The 19,832-nt window shown below is 40.7% G+C and overlaps 3 protein-coding genes across 6 annotated transcripts in view; 2 read left to right on the forward strand and 1 right to left on the reverse strand.

Moving 5' to 3' along the window:
* The window catches only part of TM7SF3 (transmembrane 7 superfamily member 3), a 27,400-nt gene extending 17,880 nt beyond the window's left edge, over window positions 1-9,520 (forward strand). For both annotated transcript variants that reach the window (XM_081957549.1, XM_081957548.1), the window contains exons 9-12: window positions 785-937; window positions 1,839-1,936; window positions 3,465-3,627; window positions 4,281-9,520. In XM_081957549.1, coding sequence (XP_081813675.1) covers window positions 785-937; window positions 1,839-1,936; window positions 3,465-3,627; window positions 4,281-4,543 — 677 coding nt within the window. In that variant the 3' untranslated portion in view covers window positions 4,544-9,520. The remainder of the gene's footprint in view (window positions 1-784; window positions 938-1,838; window positions 1,937-3,464; window positions 3,628-4,280) is intronic.
* Window positions 5,076-17,251, reverse strand: FGFR1OP2 (FGFR1 oncogene partner 2). Of its 2 annotated transcripts, none has more exons than XM_081957582.1 (6): window positions 16,923-17,251; window positions 14,504-14,640; window positions 13,494-13,611; window positions 12,439-12,581; window positions 11,143-11,256; window positions 5,076-9,898 (listed from the first exon to the last, which is right to left on the reverse strand). In XM_081957582.1, exons 2-6 carry the CDS (start codon window positions 14,636-14,638, stop codon window positions 9,767-9,769), a joined length of 642 nt encoding a protein of 213 aa, XP_081813708.1. In that variant the 5' UTR covers window positions 14,639-14,640; window positions 16,923-17,251; the 3' UTR covers window positions 5,076-9,766. The 2 variants fall into 2 exon arrangements, with proteins under 2 accessions (XP_081813708.1, XP_081813707.1); XM_081957581.1 differs by having other exon boundaries at window positions 5,076-9,901; window positions 16,923-17,249.
* INTS13 (integrator complex subunit 13) overlaps window positions 16,988-19,832 on the forward strand; it is a 22,822-nt gene continuing 19,977 nt past the window's right edge. Inside the window, exon 1 of one of the 2 annotated variants that reach the window (XM_081957539.1) lies at window positions 16,988-17,119. In XM_081957539.1, coding sequence (XP_081813665.1) covers window positions 16,989-17,119 — 131 coding nt within the window. In that variant the 5' untranslated portion in view covers window position 16,988. Of the gene's footprint in view, window positions 17,120-17,530; window positions 17,633-19,832 lie in introns of those variants that run through there. The other variant, XM_081957540.1, reaches the window with a different exon arrangement.

A 19,832-nucleotide genomic window follows, 5' to 3' on the forward strand; every position in this document is an offset into this window, starting at 1 on the left:
ATTCGTCAAGAATCATCAGGTACAACACTTAATGATAGTCACAGGGTACAAATAAGCAATCAGGAAACAATCAATCAAGAAACAATGGATGGAAACCAATCAAGGAGAGAAGCAACCTAGAACTAAGGAGGAATTTTCTGACAGTGAGAACAATTAGTCAGTGGAATGTCTTCCCTCCAGAAGTTGTGGGTACTCCAACTTTGGACGTTTTTTAAGAAGATGTTGGATAACCATTTGTCTGAAGTGGTACAATACAATACAATAAATACAATACAACAATACCATACAATACAATAATACAATACAATACAATACAATAGTAGACTTGGAAGGGACCTTGGAGGTCTTCTAGTCCAACCCCCTGCCTAGGCAGGAAACTCTATACCTTTTCAGACAAATAGCTATCCAACATCTTCTTAAAGACTTCCAGTGTTGGGGCATTCACAACTCCTGCTTGAGCAAGGGGTTGGACTAGAAGACCTCCAAAGTCCCTTCCAACTCTGTTGTTCACTTCCATCTTCCGTGTGGCTTCTCATGGTGGCTCTGATGGCTAAAAGTTACCTAAGTAACTTGGACCCAGTGAAGCTCCAATATGCAATTATTTCTGTTTTTGAAGGACGGGGGTGGATCTGGGTCCCCTGTAGTGAAAATGAGAAAATATGTTTAAAGTCAATAGTGAGTAATCTTGCAAAGATGAGCTACGATGGAAAAACATATTCTTAACCGCTCTAATCTTCATTCTTCCTCCTCTCCTACTCCTTTCTCCACCCCTTGCTTCCTCCAGCCAATCTTGGTCTTACTGCAACAGCTGGCATCATTGGAGCCCTCCTCTTAGTAGGAGCGTGGTGGCTATTTGGCCTTGTGATCCCGTGTATGCTAATTGTAGGAGCAGTGCTGGGGGCTCTTGTGTCATCTGCACTTTTCTTCACTCCTGTAGGTAAGTGGTAGAAACCCTTCTCTGGTACCCACTGAAATCTGAACATCCGAGAAGAGGAATAGTAGAAAACACTTGTAGCTCCGGTTTTAGATTTTGGCAGTGATTTCCTCTCTGAGCTTGGCATTTAATTTAGTTTAGTTTAGTTTAGTTTGTCATTGCACCTCGTACAATGAAATTAAATGCCATCTTCAGTGTATGTCTCTCTCTCTCTCTCTCTCTCTCTCTCTCTCTCTCTCTCTCTCTCTCTCTCTCTCTCTCTCTCTCTCTCTCTCTCTCTCTCTCATATAAATAAATAAATAAATGGCTCTATGCGTGTGTGTGTTTCAGCATAACTCTGGAATGCCTTGAGCAATTTCAACCAAACCTGATACACAGATTACGTACCCTTTGGAAAGAAATATTGTGGGGTTAAGACACCCCCAATGTCCCTCGGGGTGTGTTCTCTGTTAAGATACAGCCTGTTGTGTCTTAAAATGGCTTCTACCGTACTGCCTTCAAATGGCTTCTACTGTACAGTGCTGTGGAGTTGCCATGGTAACGGCTTCACAGTACTCCACAAGGGGGCTCCCTCTGGTAAGGGGGAAAATCTAACATTAGAAATTGCGGCGACGTTTATGGAAGGAGGGTTGGGATAAATAAATACCCGGGCAGAGCTGGATTATCAGATAGTTATACATTTAAAAAAAATTAGTTCCCAAGCGTTTCGTTACCAGGCTAGGTAACATCATCAGCGGGGCTTCAATAGAAGGGTCTTGTCCTATTTAACAAAAGTGAGTTATTTTCTTTGAGGAAGGAAATTTCTTTAGGATAGTTTTCATTTTGGGATTTGACAATTTGGCAGTTACGAACAGAGAGGCCAGGTTACACATCTTTTTTTTATTATTATTTTTCCTCCTTCCAGGAGACTATCAGATTTTTCAGGCCGATACTGTTTTCTGGGTTACCTTCACTTGCGTTGCCTTGGTGATTCCCGTCGTTTTCGTCTGCTGCCCCAGAGTTGTAAGTACTACTTTGCGGTTGAATGTGGATTTTGATTTTCCTGGGCTGGGAGGTGATGCGAGGACTGAATTATCTTAAGCAAACTTTGGCCTTGTGTTTGACAACACTGGCTCTTAACTGCTCTAAAAAAGGCCATCGGTTTTACACTTCTGGAGGTTGTCCTAAAAGAGGACCTGACTTGGGGCAACTCACATTGCAGCCCTGGCCAAAAGGGCCCAGCAGAGATGATACGACCCGAGACTTCTCAGGAAACAACAACTGAACGGGAAACTGCTGGTGACCTTCTACCGCTGCACCATAGAGAGTATTTTAACTTATTGCAACTGTGTCTAGTTTGCCAATTGCATAGTGGCAGGTAGGAGAGCTCTCCAGAGGGTCAACGTCATTGCCCAGAGGATCACGGGTTGCCCTCTCCCCTCTTTGGAAGAACTTTAGAGCTCCCGCTGCCTTAAGAAAGTCCAAAACATTCTTAAAGATCCATCTCATTCTGGGCACCTGTTGTTTTTTTTTAAACTATTACCATCTGGCAGACGGTACAGGACAATAAAAACAAGGACAAATAGGCTGAAAAACAGCTTTGATCTGGAATATATCGAATATGTTGAGATTCTAGCAGGAATATATTGAATTCTACTGCCTAGTGCAGTAATGGAGAACCTTTTCGGCACCGAGAAAGCACATGCCAGAAACCTGAAGACCAACTGGCTGGTGCACATGCGCACGCTGGCCAGCTGGTCTTTGGGTTTCCTGCGTGCACAAAGACCAACTGGATGTGCTGGAAACCCAAAGACCAGCTGTCTGGCATGCATTCACGCACCAGGAACTAGAAAAGCAGCTGGTGATGGCACATGTGCCCACAGAGAGTGCTGTGCATGCCACCTCTGGCACACATGCCATAGGTTCGCCCTCATGGGTATAGTGCAACATTAATACAACATCAGGTTTTCAATTCAATTATATGGAATGTGAAGGATGTGTGTGTGTTTTATTTTTATAGTTGTAATGTACACACGAGATGGCATTTAATTTAGTTGTACGAGGTGCAATGACAATAAGCCAAACGCTAAATCATCATGGACAACTATACTCAAGACTGGCATTAGACTATGGTTATGTTTCCAATGAGGAAAAAAAACAGCGGAGATATACGAGACCCACCAAATGATCTGTTTTTTCTGGTTGTAGAGGCAAACGTGTTTTTCTGAAATAAACACGTTTGAATGTTTATTTTCTGAAATAAACACATGTGCCAAATCCAGTTTGATTATATTCTCCACTAATCTCTTTCTAACCCCCAGCAGCTTGATGCCCCTCTCAGTATGTAAGTCGAAGGACCATTAAAACATAATTTGGAAACCCAATTAGTTGAAAACTTGGTTAATTTTTCCTCTGTTGAACTGAATTTCTCAGCAGAACAAATCTCCAGGTGAAATCTGGCACCAGTATATATGTACTTTGGATGGCTTTCCTTCCACGGTCAAATAAGATGGACACAAGTCTTAGAAGTGTGTTGTGTTCTTTCTCTTAGCTCAACATCTTGACGTGTGCGGTTGTCGGTTCCTACACCATAGTGTTGGCCACAGCATGTTACATCTACACCAGCCTCTCTTACATCGGCATAGATCTACTCCGGAGGATTCTGAATGAAGACTTCAACAGAACATACACCAGCGTGCCCTTCCAACCTAATGGTAAGCTTTGAGAAGGGCGAAGTTGGGTGCCTGCTGGGCCAGACTGGAGCGAGCCCTTGACGTCTCTTTCTCTAAAAGCGTTTTCAAGACCATGGAGAACCAATGGAAGTTGAGGGGAAATAATGGAAACAGTGAAGATGGACTTAGCTTGAACGGTTTTGAAGTCCATGGAGATTCTCCGTCATCCAGGTCGTGGTTATCCCAAAGGTGTTTATTCAAAAGGCCACTGGACTTTAGTCTTGGTTTTCCTTGAAGCCGTGTCGCTTCTCATCCAAGAACTGAAGAAGCTTCTTGGAGGAGAAGCAAAACGTCTTCAAGGAAAAACCAGGAAGTCCAGCTGCCTCTGGTGGAAACATTCTAACTCAGTGTTGGCCAATCTTTTCAGCACCAAGTCCCAAAACAGGAGCATGCATGTGCGCATGTTTGCCAGAAACTGGAAGAGCAGCCGCCTGGTGTGTCCATGCAGAAAACTAAACTTTTCTGGTTTCTGGCGCTCCGGTGTGCGTGAAGACCAGCTGGCCGGCACACTGGAACCTGGAAGAGCAACGGGCAACGGCTAGTGTGCCGGAGAGATGGCTCTGCATGCCACTTCCGGCACGTGTGCCATAGGTTTGCCATCACTGTTGTAACTCTTGTGTGGCTTCCTCTTGTAGATATTATCCTCCTGGCCGTTTGGACGATGCTAGCCCTCGGGGGAATCACCGTCCAGTTGCGCCGAGAAAGACACGAGGCTCCTTTCCCGCCACACCCGTATCGGTTATGGAAGCGTGAGAGAGAGCGCAGAGTCACCAACGTCTTGGATCCCAGCCACCACGTCCCTCCCTTGAGAGAGAGGATTCACAACAAGCTGTCCCAGATCAAGGACCTCTTCCAGAAAGAGCAGGCGGCGGGCGAAAGAACACCGCTGCTCTTATAAACCGATTCACGGAGGGGAAGACTTGAGGAAACGTGGACGGATGGACACCTTGTGGGACGGGGCACGGAAGCCACAGACTTTCTCAGTGGACTTTTCCACCCCCACCGAACTGGAGAAGAACCCACGGTTGTCCCAAGACAAATCTACTTGTATTTTGTTTTCAAGCGCTGTGGCAGCCAGGAACTTTTTGTCTGTAATTTTATCTTTGATAGAAAAAAACGAGGTGTAAAGTTATCGGGGGCAGGAAGGGTAGAATAGAAAGGTAGATGAATAAGCCGAGTGTGCAACTTTAAAACTTCAGAGTCCCGAGACAGAAAATGATACTTTCAGGTTCACGAGCCTGTCTTCAGAGTCCCAAAAGGCTGGGAAATTTAAGTTTTCTGAATAGGATGTGCAAAGAGTTGGGTAAGGCAAAAAAAATTAATTGTGGCCTTTGTGCTCTTAGGCATTAACTTGGATGCCCAGTGCTAGTAAATAAGAGGTTTCAATTGTCAAAGCAGCACTCAAAATGGAATTTTCCTTGGATTGTGTTTACTAGTGTGTGAGAGACAAACAAAATGTTTTAACTTTGAGATATGGAAGGAGTGGCTTTTCTCAAAGCCTGTAGCAAAACTCTTAATTTTAAAAAAAAGGCTAGAAAAGTGAATGATCTCTGGAATTGAATGCTTTTTTTAAAAAAAATTAAGAATAACCATGTAATTTATCTAATGATTTTTAACAGTAGTCCATTTTTCAGATTGGCTGCTGTTTAGAATTAATTGGCTCTAAAATATATTTTTCTCTATTTTTATAAGATTAAAAAACCTAGTACGTCGAAGCATCTTTTTGATACTCTGCTTGAAAAAAATGTTAAAAAAAACAAAAACCCATGAAATCAATTTATTTCTTACCATAAGCAGAAGGGGCAAGGTTGTTTTAAAACACGGTTTAATGCTGTTTCTCTTAGCTCCTGTGGTTTATATTGAGCCTCAAGGAAACCAGGTCTTTTTCAAATTGAGTATACCTACGTAGGCTAGTTGTGCAGATCCAAATTCCTAATTATTTTACCCTGATTCTTCTGAACAGCTATCCAGAGATCATTTCTGCAATTTTGGAGGATGAAGAAGTGACCCAGGGCAAGAGAAGTGCTCACTTTTAATTTATTATGGAGAAAAAAACCCCACATCTAAATGATGTTGTTATAATCCGACCCTGCTCAGTGGTGGAAATGTATTGAGAAATCCCATTTTTTAATTGGGATTTTATGATGTGTCTAAACTGTGGAACTAAGTTCCTGAATCTTCTGAAGGTATGGAGCTTAAATTTTACTCAGTTGAACATTTCCCTTCTTTTTCCCAGTTGTGAAAGCTATTCCTATAAATTGAATAGCTTACAGATTTAATGGTAGCCTCGAAATGTTTTTTTCCCCCTTAGTGCAGGTGGGCAGTGTTTACGAGATGATGAAACTTATTTTTTCCATCTTCCCTTTCTGTTTTAAAGCTATTTGTTGCCTTGATAGTTTCTTAGGCTGTTGACTCATGTTGAAACTCCATGTAATTGGGAACCCGGGATTGGAAGAGTGTCTAAAATGGGACGAATAGCACAAATTGCAGTGATTTTTCCATCCACAAATAAGTGCCTAGCCAAACCAGTCAGGCCTGTTATAGCGTCCGTTCAAGGGATATGTGCTACGCCTTCTATTTTTCTTGCTGCAGAAAAGAAGCAATTTATTGCTTTGCTAACTCACTCTTTGTGTCCACATAGGTGGCAGATAAGAGGCTGCGGAACAGATTGTGCTGCAGCTGTATTGTGTCAGTCCTGAAAAAAATGTAAAGTTTCAGACCGGTTATCTATGTTGTGTTTTTCTGCTGCCTTACAGTCTGAAACAGTTCAACGGATGGCAGTGACGGTTGGCAGTTTTTGAAGACCTAAAGCCATTCTTGTATTTGGCCTTCAAAAAGTATAAACCTGAAATCATTTTAAATGCAAGCAATAGATTTGATAAAAGGGTATGTCCATCATCTGTACCAGCTATTCATCTGTCAGCTGCATTTTAAGGTTGAAAAGTGAAGATTAATCAACGTGCCTCCCGCAGCTTGATACTGCAGGCTACTTTTTAGTGCCGAGATGAATTGCCACATCTGATGGCATGGTACTCAGGAATGAAAACCATTAGCTGTTTTTAACGTGCTAAATTGACAATACAACAAAGCAAGCAAAGTCACCCAATCCCTTTTTATAATAAATGTTACGTTTCAAATGGAAGTGAGAGCGGAGTGTTTTTTCTTCCACAATATTATCCCTATCTTGCCTTTTCCCTAAAGAGACTTCATGTTTTCCAGTCCAGAAGAAGAGCAAAGTGTTCAAAGCCACCTTGATACTCCAAAGGAACTATGGAAATAAAGTGGTTATTTGACTTATTTGGGTTTTATTTAGGAAGAACTTCCATAGGAGGACAAATGTATAAAGGGGATCTAACTGGCATCTCTTATCTACAATGGCCACAGCGGTGTGTGCTGCTCTTTCTACTTTGTGCACTAAGCAGGGCTGACCTAACCAGCATTGAAGGTACAAGAGAGGAGCTTGGTTATTTTGCCTTGCCTCCCAAGGGCAAGACTTCATATTCCCTTACCAAATTTCCAAGAACCTTTCTACAACCAATGGTGGTCCTTGAATGTGAAGACCAAGCCAGCAAGAGTATGTTTCCTGAGCGATAAAACAGATGCCACAGAAGATTCTAGATTGGGTTAACTTTTGCACTGTACAGTAAGGGAAGGATAAGACCAAGACAAGGTTCACTAAGATGATCCCAAGGCCTTCTATCAACAGGTGAGGGTGAAAAATTGGTATTGCTTTCACATTTTTTGCTGCTGAATTTCAAGGAGGTTCCAGGAGGCCTCAAAATTGCATGTAAGGGCTTTATAGAGGTACTTAGCTTGGAGGGGGGGGGGGGCATTACTAGGGAAATAGAAGCAAGTTGAAATCCACCATAATTGTGAGATTTTGTATCTTTAGAAAAAGGCAAGCAGACAGGTTCATGAGAATTATGATCCTTTGCTACCGCTGAACTGCTCTCTAGTTAGTGGATCACTAACAACAAAGTATTTGCACACAAAAAGGTAATGGGAAATGTTGACTAGATCATTGTGAATTGTAAATTAGGGGTCTTTACTGCTCTCTGAGCTTCCTTGTCTTCTTGCAGTTTCATTATGCCAAAAAGGTAACATCATCAGTGATCATGTTACCTAATTTTGGTAATGAAACATCTGCAAAAAACAACAAGAATCACCCAAACTCTGAGAGCACCAATGGCCCTTCTTTTGAACCCTGAACAATGAAATATTCTCCTTGATCAGAACTGTCAATTGCTGTTTGAAAAGCTGCATGCAATTATGATTGAAGCAATCTGATAGTCATTTGTGGACTTTTCTGTGGTGCATTTTTCCCCCGCCTATGCTTAGATTGAAAAGTCCAACTGTAATTGGCGTTGATTTATCTTTTTATCTTCCAACTGTTCCTAATAGCTTGTATTAGTTTCTTGCAGTCCAATCCAATAGAAAATCTTAATTCTTACTAAGAATTAAGATTGTGACCAACAAGAAAAAGGACTGGATTTGATCAACTATTACTACATATTCTTGGGGTTTTCTTCAGTGGCGATAACTGCTATGAAACACAGGATTTCATTTCTCCAACTCTTAACTGTTGAAACATCTACCCAACCCAGTTTACTGGTAAAAATAAGTTTACTGTACAGAATGCATTCTCACCAATCAGGTCATTTTAAGCATTTGCAATACAAAAATGAGATAGAAAATGGCCATGCCACACACAAGGAAAAGTAAATGGTAGGTACGCCCCTTGACAAATTCAGGTTTCAACTAGATGACCACAGTAAGTTACACATACAAGTTATTTTTTCAAGCATGCTTCCATAAATAATTCTTGGTGAGCTAATGACATCTATTTCACAAACTTGAAAGTTTTCACATTTTCATAGTAAGATTGAGGAAGACTGCATTTTGACAGTGCTGCATCAAGTGCACAACAGAAAGTTTTTACTTTACACACCAAATATCAAGAAAATATTTTTTGTAACTCCTATTTACAAACATAGTTTAGAATTTACAAAGGGGGATACATATCTGAGAAATTCTCACCTAGAGAAGGAAAACATGTTATACAAATTCTTGTGCTCAGCCTTAATAGATCTTTTGTCTACAGTTTGCTTTGTAAAGTTAGATTTCATCTTTCTAAGCAAAAATTATGAATAAATTCCTTTTTATTGAGGTATTTAATGAACTGGGATAGCTTTCCAAGAAAGAGCTATGATGTTTCATAGGCTAGGAGTAAAAAAAAGGATAAAGGCATCTAAACCCATTGTGCGCATGGAACCCCACTGCTTTTAGCTATCGACATTAGGCATTTACCATCCCTTAATTGGATAATTGTTATCTCCAAAAATATTCTATAAAACTCTCAAGAATTTCATAAGCGTTTTTTTAATTCACAGGATATCTCACACAAAAGCACATATGAACCTCAAATTATTTACATACAAGTTAATGACTTATCTTGACTGACTGAAAGATAAGAAAAAGTTCCTGCATGTTTATGCTAACTAAAACATGATGTGGAATTTGTTAAATTTCATAGGGATCTAAACGGATTTTTTTCTTTTGTAATTTTACCATATTTCCCATCAGTTGCTGGTTGTAAAAGAATATATTTCAGAAATACTTCAGAGTACAAAAGTTCCCTTAACTTTTATTGCTTACTGACTGATCTTAACACGTTCTATTACTCCCTAAATTTTGAGAAACAACAAATGTCAGCAAATTTCTCACCAGCCCCGCCATCTTCCCCATGAAATTATTTTTTTAAAAAGGTGCTGCTATTCTTGTGGAATTATTTGTATTTAAAAATGAAGTTCCTGCCCATATGAAAGTTTCAAGTGTTACACTAGCAATGCACTAAAACCGAATTCCTACAAAACAACCCCTCAAATTTAGGAAAGCAACAATTGAAAAACATCAGCAATACAGTGACTATGTCCTGGAGTAGATCAATTACTGTATATGACTGTGCTTTGAATATTTTCCTCCACCAATCGCTGAGTATTATATTCTATACATGGTGTAAAAGAACCAACCGGGGTTGGGTGTATTAATGTCTCAATGCCCATTAGAAAATCTCTGCTTTGACACTTCTTGTTGTTAAAACCAGACCATCTTCATAAGAGCTTTAATTTTTTCTCAGACTCAAGTCACTGTTTGTTACTAGTGCTGACAGAGATGTACTTTCTGAGGCATCTTCCTTAAGATTCAGGAACGATTCTCTGGTTATCTGCAGTATTTCTCTCAGTCCTTTGTTTTCCTGCTGTAAGCAACAAAACAATGCTTTTAAAGCGGCACGACAAAATTAAAATGCTCTTCCCCTTCTCAGCTCTGTTGTTGTTTCTCTTCCCTTAATGACTTCTGCAATCATTCATCAAGGTTAGCCACACATTCCTCTACAATCCCGTCCCTTGAAGTGGTGTTGATGTCTCATCCTTGAATACCAAAGTACCAGTGTACTTGCACCCAAGTTAAGTGCCTTTTACTAGAGTTACTCATTAGAAGCCACTAAGGCACAAAGACTTTCACAGGAAGATTTCAGTTTTCTCAAGCATATGGAAAAGTACTAAAATTAAAGACTATGCAGAAGATGTACTTTTCTTTGATTTGAAAGTCTGACCTCTCTCGTTCTCCCTGTAAGGGATGGGGAAAACAAAAGGACCTTGTAAGCTGGTTGAGGCAACAGCACTCTACCGGGATACGCATGCAAAATAGAGTCCTTGACTTACAACAGTTTGTTTAGTGACTGTTTAGTTACAACGGCACTGGAAAATTTGATTTACAACCTTTGTTATGATCTCTGCACCACCTCCAAGATTCAATTCATGATTCATCTCAATTCAGACACTTGGCAACTGGTTCATATTTATGACCATTGCTGTGTCCCAAGGCCACGTGATCCCTTTTTGCAACCATCTGACAAGCAAAGTCAATGGGGAAGTCTGATTCACTTAACAACCATGTTGCTAACTTATCAACTGCAGTGTTTCATTTAACATCTGTAGCAAGGACGGTCATAAAATGGAGCAAAGCTCACTTAACAACTATCTCGCTTAGCAACAGAAATGTTGGGCTCAGCTGTGGTTGTAAGTCGTAGTTCTTCAGTTCCTCTGGAATTCAACCTTAGTCTAGAGAGCTGGACTTGGGAATGGGAGGCAGAGGTCAATGTGAACAAATGATGCTTTTACTCAGGAACTGAACAGAAGTTAACAAGAACAGCATTTCTTCTGGCCACTCTGAGCAAACAAATTGAGACTCTGCATTCAAAGAAACAGCTATAATTTCAAACAAATATTTAATTTTAAAGCAGAAGCTACTACCCATTATACAGTACATTGGGAACCCAGCTGTGTGTTTAATGAATTTGTAAAATAACACTTCCAGATTACCCAGACCAATTTATCCTCAGATAGGTATGTGACTTTAACATTCTTATCTTAATAATTCTTTGAATTTACTAGTTTAAAAATAATGTATTCATTTTTCCAGAGTTTAAAATCCTACCTCAAGCTGAAAAATACGTTCTTGTTCTTTGCAACCCTGCTGCTCATCAATTTCAATGGCTTTTCTCATTACTGCTGCCATTTCGGTGATTTGGTCCACGTGTACTTGCAATTCCTAAATCAAGAGTAAAGTAACGTTAACAGTAATACTTTTAGTTTTAAAATACCTCCTGAATGCCGTTTTGCTGTTACAACAGATCCCCTTCATGATCATAATTATTATAATCAATAAACAAAACTAGTTTAATTTTTTGTTAAGTCTCATATTTCCTCCACAATAAGAAGAGCTTTGTAATAAATAGTTTTCAAGTCATTACATTATTCCTTGTAAATTGAATATTAGTAATGGTCACAAAAATTACCTATAAAAATTGGAGTTGTGTGGATTTGAATTTCCAGTTCCCAGCAATGGCCATGGTGTGGAAAATTCTGGGAGTTGATGTCTATACAGTACATCTCTAAAGTTTTACAAAAACTATGGCTGAATATCATTTTGTTGCTGTGATCCACCCAGAGGTGACATGGGAGGCAACACAAATCGAATAAAATCAGTCAATGTTTTACCTTCCTTTGAGATTTTAAACTATTGATTGGCTAATAAGAAATCCACATCCACGTGTATATAATTGCTAGAGATCTACCAGGAGGGATGATATTATTTCAGAGTGCCATGTCTTGTACAAGGGATAGCTCCACAAAGCAGAGGATATTGATTTAACTACAAATAGTCCTCGACTTACAATTCCTTTAGTGACAGTTCAAAGTTACAACGGCACTGAAAAAAAGGGACATGATAATTTTTCACACTACGATGTTTATAACATTCCCATGCTCAAGTGATCAAAATTTAGATGCTTGGCAACTGACTCATGACTGTTCCAGTTTCCCAAGGTCATGTGAACCCTTTTTGACCGTCTGACAAGCAAAATCAATGGGGAAGCCAGATTCACTTAACAACCGCACCACCAACTTATTAACTGCAGTGATTCACATAACATCTGTGGCAAGAAAGGCTGTAAAATGGGGCAAAACTTAATAACTGCCTGGCTTAACAATAGAAATGTTGAGCTCAATTGTGGCCATCAAGTTGAAGACTACCTGTACTTCCTCAACAAAGGGCCAGATTTGATTTTGCAAATCATCGCTTTGTCATTGCCATTTTGCAGGTCAAGAAGGTAAAATCTGACTGAAGCTGCGTGTTGTTTTGTACCAAATTAAGACAGCAAATAAAATCTGTAGTACCCAAAGTAATGCCCAGGGCCAGAAGAGATTTACACAAATATTTAGAGCTGGCTACCTTGGAGTGCTGTTCCTTTAACTTCGTTACTATACCCGGATCGTCTTTTTTGCTGGCCATGAGCAATCTAAACATCTGTTCTCTATATTTGCTCATTATTAGCTCCAAGGCACACTGATGTTCTTCGAGAGATGTTCGGAGTTCTGTCAGAATACATAGCAAATTTTAACATCCACAGGTATTTTTATTTATTTATTAAATTTCTATACAACCCCCCCCCCCTCTATTTGATAAATAGAATCAAATAGAATCTTGGTTTCCTTTAACTATCCCATGAAGGAAAAACCTATCTGTGCAGATAATTCAAATACTGGGAAATATATTCAGCAATTTCCAAAGTTTTTATCTGTATGGACTACTATTTCTTCATCATGAAGAGCCCTTACATGATACCATGCAAGAAAATAGTTTAAAGTATTTTGCAGCATAACATATGGCTAATGGAAGCTAAAAGGGTTATTGAAAAGGCAAGCTATGCGGTAATTAGAATAGCATTCATAATAACCTCTGGCAAAGACTGTCATTTAAATTTATAAAATATTACATTATAAAAATTTTTGTAAAGAAAATTGCATTGTGAATAATAATGCAATGTCCAGGTGTTTATTATCCAGATCTAAGTCCCAAGTACTTGGGCAAAGATGTTTGCCTGAATTCAAAAGGAAAATGTTCTTGATCCTGTGCTGCTGCTGAGGGGGCTCAGGGAAAATACCAGGCTCCCTTAAAGAGGGCCAACAGCAGCCATAATAATTTGCCTGCTTTTGGCTCCAAATGCTGCCTGCTTCCAATGCCGTGTTAAGAATGATACATTAAAATGTATAGCTCTCTGCTCCCAATACACACTCACTAAAGCACCAGAAGTTGGAAGTAATTGTAACCGATGCTTCAGGTACTTTATTGGCTTATGCACACATTATAATAGGAAGATGGAGTGATGTATTATTGCAAGCTATTAAGTATTTGGCTATCCTAATAAAGCACACTGAATTTTAAAGAGAAATCTTGGACTATTTTGATAGTAAACAGGATTCTTCTTAAACTGAATGTTTATTAACCTTTGTTTTCTTTTTGCAGCTCCCTAATCTGTCTATTTTCCTGCTGGATACCTAAGACCAAGGAAGACCGAGGCCTGTGTCTTGCTACTTCGTTAAGTTCTTGAATTTCTTCCTGGTACTGAAATCATAAAAAAGACAGAATGGCAAAAAATTAAGAGATATCTAGCATTAAAAACGAAGATGAATTTCAATTTCAAAACCAGACATTTTAATACAGTAGAATTAGTACTATGAATCCATAAAAACTTTGTCTTTATATTTTTCAAATGTGAATTTAAAAACTGAACACTTGAACAACTTAACCATAAAATACAGAATATTTGAAATAAAAATCCATCTCAGTAAAACTGAACTCATTAAAATGTCTGCTATCTGAAGTTACCTGTGAAAACATTAACATACTATAATCACATTACAAATTGTTCTGTTTGCTTTAAATATTAAAAATATTGCAGCAGCTTAAAAAACACCAAATTTACCACTGCATAGTTGAATATTGTAATATTGCTTAAAATTAAATGCAAAAAAGTCTACAACTTAAACACATTCATCTAGCAGCTTCTCTAATTAAGAGGTGAACATCAGGTTTTAATGGTACCATTTCAGATGTTGGAGAACAGGTTTTAACTAATTTTGGATTACGTTATGCTATGTATTGCTGTTCATGTTTACATTCTTGGTTGATAGTAAGAACTAAGAAATCTAATCAGAGTTGAGCAATAAAATGTAAAACAAGTTCCATTCTGAAAGTAAAATACATGAGGATTTATAAAATTATGTATTACAGAATAATTTAACTAAGCAATTTTAAAATTTCAAGCTTTTTCCTCCTCTTAAAAAGTGAAATTAATCGTAATGCTCACACAAGAAAGACAATTCAATATCTCACAGCCGTATCAAAACAAAAAAGTGTAGAACTGAGTGCTTTGTTCTTTTACGTCTGCACATTTTAAAATACCATAATGAAGCAGTCAGTTTCTGAATAATAATTATTAAGAGAGAAGAGAAACCTGTTTCATTGCTTCCACTCGTTTGTTGAGATCGGTAGTTTGTTCAATGAGAGCTTCTGCTGCAGTGTCATGCTCTCTTAGTCGCTCCACTAATGCTTTGGCATCAGCTAGGGCCTTCTCAATTGTGCAACTCATTTCTAAAAATTAAAATAAGATAATGTTATACAATACCAGCGGCCCTTCCACTTTGTCAGAAGCAGCGTAAGATGCCTGGCATCCTGAACATGCAGACCGAATGATGAGAATGTGTGAATCCTCTTCCTTTTGTTAATGTCACTGAAGGTTGATTTTATCCTTTACTGTATCATTCTATAGTATAGTATATCAAGTATCTTGATGCAATACCGAAGCAAGATTAATGGACTTCTGCGCAGGATTGCCTTAATTTATATCCCTTGTAAATCACAGCTCTTGGAAAAGATAGTGCCATGCTTCCAATCTGGAAATCCTGTATTTTGAATAGAATATTAACTGTCACCCTACCTGTTCTGAAACTCATCATATTGGGAGACCTTTTAATTTTTGAAACATTGTACATATTGTATAAATATGTAAGACCTCCTGCTGATCCCCATACATTGAATAAGGCTTCTGCACTGACGAAATATACTATACTCAATAACAATGTAAAAAATCTTTTGCATCCTTATAAGAACTAGGGGAAGCTTTAATAAGGTTTGATTTCACAGAAGAAACCTATTGTTCGCAGTTATTGTACCCTTGCTAAATAGTGACACTGGTAAAATACACAAGCAATTCAGGCCACCCCTTTCTGTTCAAAGGTATTATTTGTCACAAAGCAACTGCAGCAACAAGATCCTACTTTACAAATTGCATTGCTAATTTCATACTTCCTGCCTGACACATATGTACGTATAGAGTTTTCATAACAGAAAAGGAAATACAAATGAGTTTTTAAATAAAGCTCCTCAATTTAAACATAACTTTCTGCAAAAGTTTTCTTACTGTTTTTAGGTATCTATTGATTTTCTGGGTTTCCTTGTTTAGAAATTAATTATCTTCACTGATCATTGATCACTTTCTCACAACACACTCCACCAAGCTAAAAAATAAAGGGGGATGCGGAGACACCCAAGCCCTGTTAAAGGAGGAGAGGAGACCCAAGCTCAGCCCCACCTCTTGCCAGGCCTTTGCTCCCTTCAGACCTGGGCCAGGATGGAGGGAATTTAAAACTTAGAATATCTTTACTGTCAGCTTATACTAATCGGCATACATGAAAATGAAATTTCATGGCATTCGGCTCGCAACCTCCAATATACACTACATAAACATGACCAATAAATAAAAAATGATGCATATACCCACATCCCCATATATATTATATGACATAGGGCCATGACCAATAAATACATACATAAATAAAAAAATGTGTATACTCACATCCCCACATAGGGGTCTCCAACCTTGGGAACTTTATGACTTGTGGACTTCAACTCCCATAATTCCTCAGCCACCATGCGCTGGCTGAGGAATTATGGGAGTCAAAGTCCACAAGTCGTTAAGTTGCCAAGGACTCCTGCATTATATGACACAGGGCCATGACCAATAATTAATGTATTGATTAATTACGCATTACAGCAATTAGTTAATTATGCATAGCCCCACCCACATGTTATATGATAGGGACAGGGCCAATAATTGATTAATTAATTATGCATATCTCCACATGTATTATATGACACTGGGACACGACCAATAATTAAAAGATTAATTATGCATCTATCCACTTATGAAATGGTATAGGGTTTCCTGCCTAGGCAGGAGGTTGGACTAGAAGACCTCCAGGGTCCCTTCCAACTCTGCTATTGTATTGTATTGTATATATTGCATGACAGGGACACGACCAATAATAAATAAATAATGCGCCTACTCACATCCCTACGTACATTATGCGACACAGGGGCATGACCAATAATTAACTGACTAAATGATGCTTATCCCCACATATATTGTGACCCAGGGACAAGAGCGATAAACGAAGAAATACGTAAATAAATAAATAAAAATCTACGCCTATAGTGCCATCCATTATATGACGGGGGGACTCCCCCCCCCACACAGGCAGGGGCGTCCCGCTCCCTAATAGCCCCGTCGGGCATCTCCGGCCTCCCTGCGGCCTTGAGAGCGGCGGGGTGGGGGGGAAAGAGAGAAGGGGAAAAAGCCTCCCCCTCTCCCTCCGGAACCATTTAACGGCCTTTCCCAACCGTCGCTCCCGCGCGCCCACCCCAGCCAGCCAATCAGAGCGCGGCAAGGCCACCACGCTCTCTCTCTCTCTCTCTCTCTCTCTCTCTCTCTCTACCCCCCCTCCCCTCTCCTTTCGCGAACCATCCGCCTCAGAGGCCGCGTGCGCGCGCACCCTCCTCCAACCAGCCCCATAAAAAAAAATCTCCCCTCTCACCGATGGTTCCGATTCATTCCTTTCCGCCGTCTCCCCACCCGGCAGGGCGCAGACGCGGGCGAGAGGATGTGGAGGGACGCCGGCGGCTCGGCCGCTTCGCCGTCCGCCTCCCGTGTCGCCCCTTCACACGGCGGAAGCTCGAAGGACAAGAGGAAGAGGCACCGGCCGGCCGGGCGACCCCATGGGGCAGCGGTGAGGTAGGTACGCGCGAAAGCCGCTCGCCGACGATGGGAGAAAGGACAGAGGGAGAGGATGCGGGCGAAGCGAGTTATCGCGAGATTTGGCTTCTCCTTCCGTCCCTCCCCTCCGGCTAGGTAGGGAAATATCGCGAGAAGGGTTTCTCTCTCTCTCTCTCTCTCTCTCTCTCTCTCTCTCTCTCTCTCTCTCTCTCTCTCTCTCTCTCTCTCTCTCTCTCTCTCTCTCTCTCTCTCTCTCTCTCTCTCTCTCCCTCTCCCCCCCCTTTTCTTCCTCTCGACGCTCCCCTCCCGCAGGAAACTTCGTTTGGAAATCTCGCGAGGTTTTGCTTAGCCTGGAAAAGGGGGGGGATTCCCCAGCCAATCAGGCATCCCGTCCGAAGCCTCGCGAGACGTCAGTTGCTCTTTCTCTCTTCCTCTTTCCTCCCTCTCGCCCGAGAGTGAAAGATACTCAGAGCGCATGCGCGATTTGCTCCCTGGAAGTAGAAGAGAATCTGAAAGTCAAAAGTGGCTGCTGTAAGGCAACATACGTTGTGTGATATTGTGTGTATGTATGTGTTATGGGAGGGAGGGTCGTTTGGGCTTGAAACAATACGGGTGGCGGGGGCTCTTGCATTCTTTAAATCAAGCTTCCCAGTTGCAAAGGCTGCTTCCTCCTTTTATTGCAGGTAGTCCTCCACTTACGACCACGATTGAGCCCTTGTTCCTAAGCGAGACGCTTGTTCAGTGTGCTTTGCCCCGTTTTGCGATCCTTCTGGCCGCAGTCAGTAAGTGAATCCCTGCGGTTGTTAAGCAAGTCACTCTGTTGTTAAGTGAATCCAGCTTTCCCCATCGACTTTGCTGGTTACGAGGTCGCAAAAGGGGATCCCGCCACCGTCATAAGTACGAATCAGTTGCCAAGCATCTGAATTTTAATCACATGATTTTGGGGGTGGTGCAATGGTTGTAAGTGTGAAAAATGGTCCTAAGTCACTTTTTTCAGTGCCGTCGTAAATTTGAACAGTCACTAACTGTTGTAAGATGAGGACTGCCTGTACTTTCACTTGAAGCAAATTGCCAAGGCATCCCTACCATGAGAGTGGCCCATGAACAGACCTGCTTGCTTAAAAGATAACTTGCAATTTTTTAAAAAAGTTATAATGGTAGCTAGTACAGGTAGTCCTTGAATTATGACCACAATGGAGCCCAGAATTGATGTTGATAAGTGAGCTTTGACCTATTTTACAACTTTGCCTTGAACTCCACACACCGAGTTCAGATTCTGCAGGGGGGGAGGGGAACAACAGCTTTTATCCCAAAGTGTCTGAATTTTGATCATGTGACCATGCAACCATTGTAAGTGTGAAAAACAATCCTAAGTCCCTTTCCTCAGTGCCTTTGTAACCTTGAATAGTCACTAAGTGAACTGTTGTAAGTCCGGGAGTACCTGTATTTTATTTTGTGCTTTGATGGACGGGCTTATTCCATTTGTGCCTTTCGTTCTTCCCAACCTGTGATTAGCTGGGGAAGCGTGAAAGTGGTATGACTCGAACACGTACCCCCAAAAAACTTTTCTCCTGTTTCCATGCACTGAGTTCAGATAAGGCAGGGAGAAGATGAGGAGGAGCTTTTATCCAAAAGGAAAAACAGAATGCTGCACCAATAGCCTTCAACTTACAACAGTTTGTTTACTGACTGCTCAAAAGTTACAATGGAACTGAAAAAAATGTGATTTATGACCATTTTTCACACTTACAACCTTTGCAGCATCCCCCATGGTCATGGGAGCAAAATTCAGGTGCTTGGCAACTGGCTCACATTTATGACGATTGCAGAGTCCCGGGGTCACGTGATCCCCTTTTGCAAGTTTTTGACAAGCAAAGTCAAGGGCGGGTAACCAGATTCACTTAATAACCGTGTTAATAATTTAACAGCTGCAGGGATTCCCTTAAAAAATGTAGCAAGAAAAAGTTGTACAATGGGACAAAAAGTCACTTAGTAACAGAAATTCTGCGCTCAGTTGTGGCTGTAAATCGAGGACTACCTGTATAATGATTGATTGCAAGCTTTAAGCTCTCTACAAGCTCAGATTTTACTAATGGTCAAGGGAGAAGAGCGGGAGATAAGGAATTCACAGTAGACTGGTTTCTGATGATGCATTTGACACCCCCCCCCCCCTTGGGCTCAGCCTGGTCATCTCCTACATCCAACTCATTTAGAGACCAAAGTTCCATTGGCATTGAAAAAAGTGAATTTTTGACCATTTTTCACACTTTACAATCATTGCAGCATCCCCATGGTCACGTGATCAAAATACAAAAGCTTCGCAACTGACTCATATTTATAATGGTCGGCTGTGTCCTGGAGTCACGTGATCCCCTTTTGCAACCTTCAGTGGGGAAGCTGGATTCCCTGAACAACTGTGTTGCCAACTTAACAACCTCAGTGATTCAAGAATGACCATAAAATGGGGGAAAATTTGCTTCAAAAATGTTTAGGTTCGCAGCGGAAATCTTGGGCTCAATTGTTGTCCTAAGTCGAGGATTACCTGTGAAGCAGGAATCTGCAAAATATGGTGCAGTTCTCCTCTCAGTCGGTTTAACAGGCGTCTTGCTCACAACTGCAGGAAGTGAGGAAGGGGTCTGTCCAAGAAGCCCCCCGCAATTGCAGATTGGGCTCCCAAATCCCGAGCAGTGTGGGTGACAAGCCATGAAGCCAAAGTAACCATGTGTACACT

Source organism: Natrix helvetica (assembly GCF_964273705.1).
Source record: "Natrix helvetica genome assembly, chromosome: 6".
Lineage (NCBI taxonomy): Eukaryota > Metazoa > Chordata > Lepidosauria > Squamata > Natricidae > Natrix > Natrix helvetica.

What these genes read in the sequence shown, in the direction of transcription:
- FGFR1OP2 (XM_081957581.1), bottom strand. Translation starts at nt 14,638, where the DNA reads ATGAGTTGCACAATTGAGAAGGCCCTAGCTGATGCCAAAGCATTAGTG. An exon ending in GCTGCAAAAAGAAAACAAAG is followed by an intron (nt 12,582 to 13,493) that starts GTTAATAAACAT and finishes GTATTCTGACAG; the next exon opens with AACTCCGAACATCTCTCGAA. An exon ending in AACGTATTTTTCAGCTTGAG is followed by an intron (nt 9,902 to 11,142) that starts GTAGGATTTTAA and finishes TGTTGCTTACAG; the next exon opens with CAGGAAAACAAAGGACTGAG.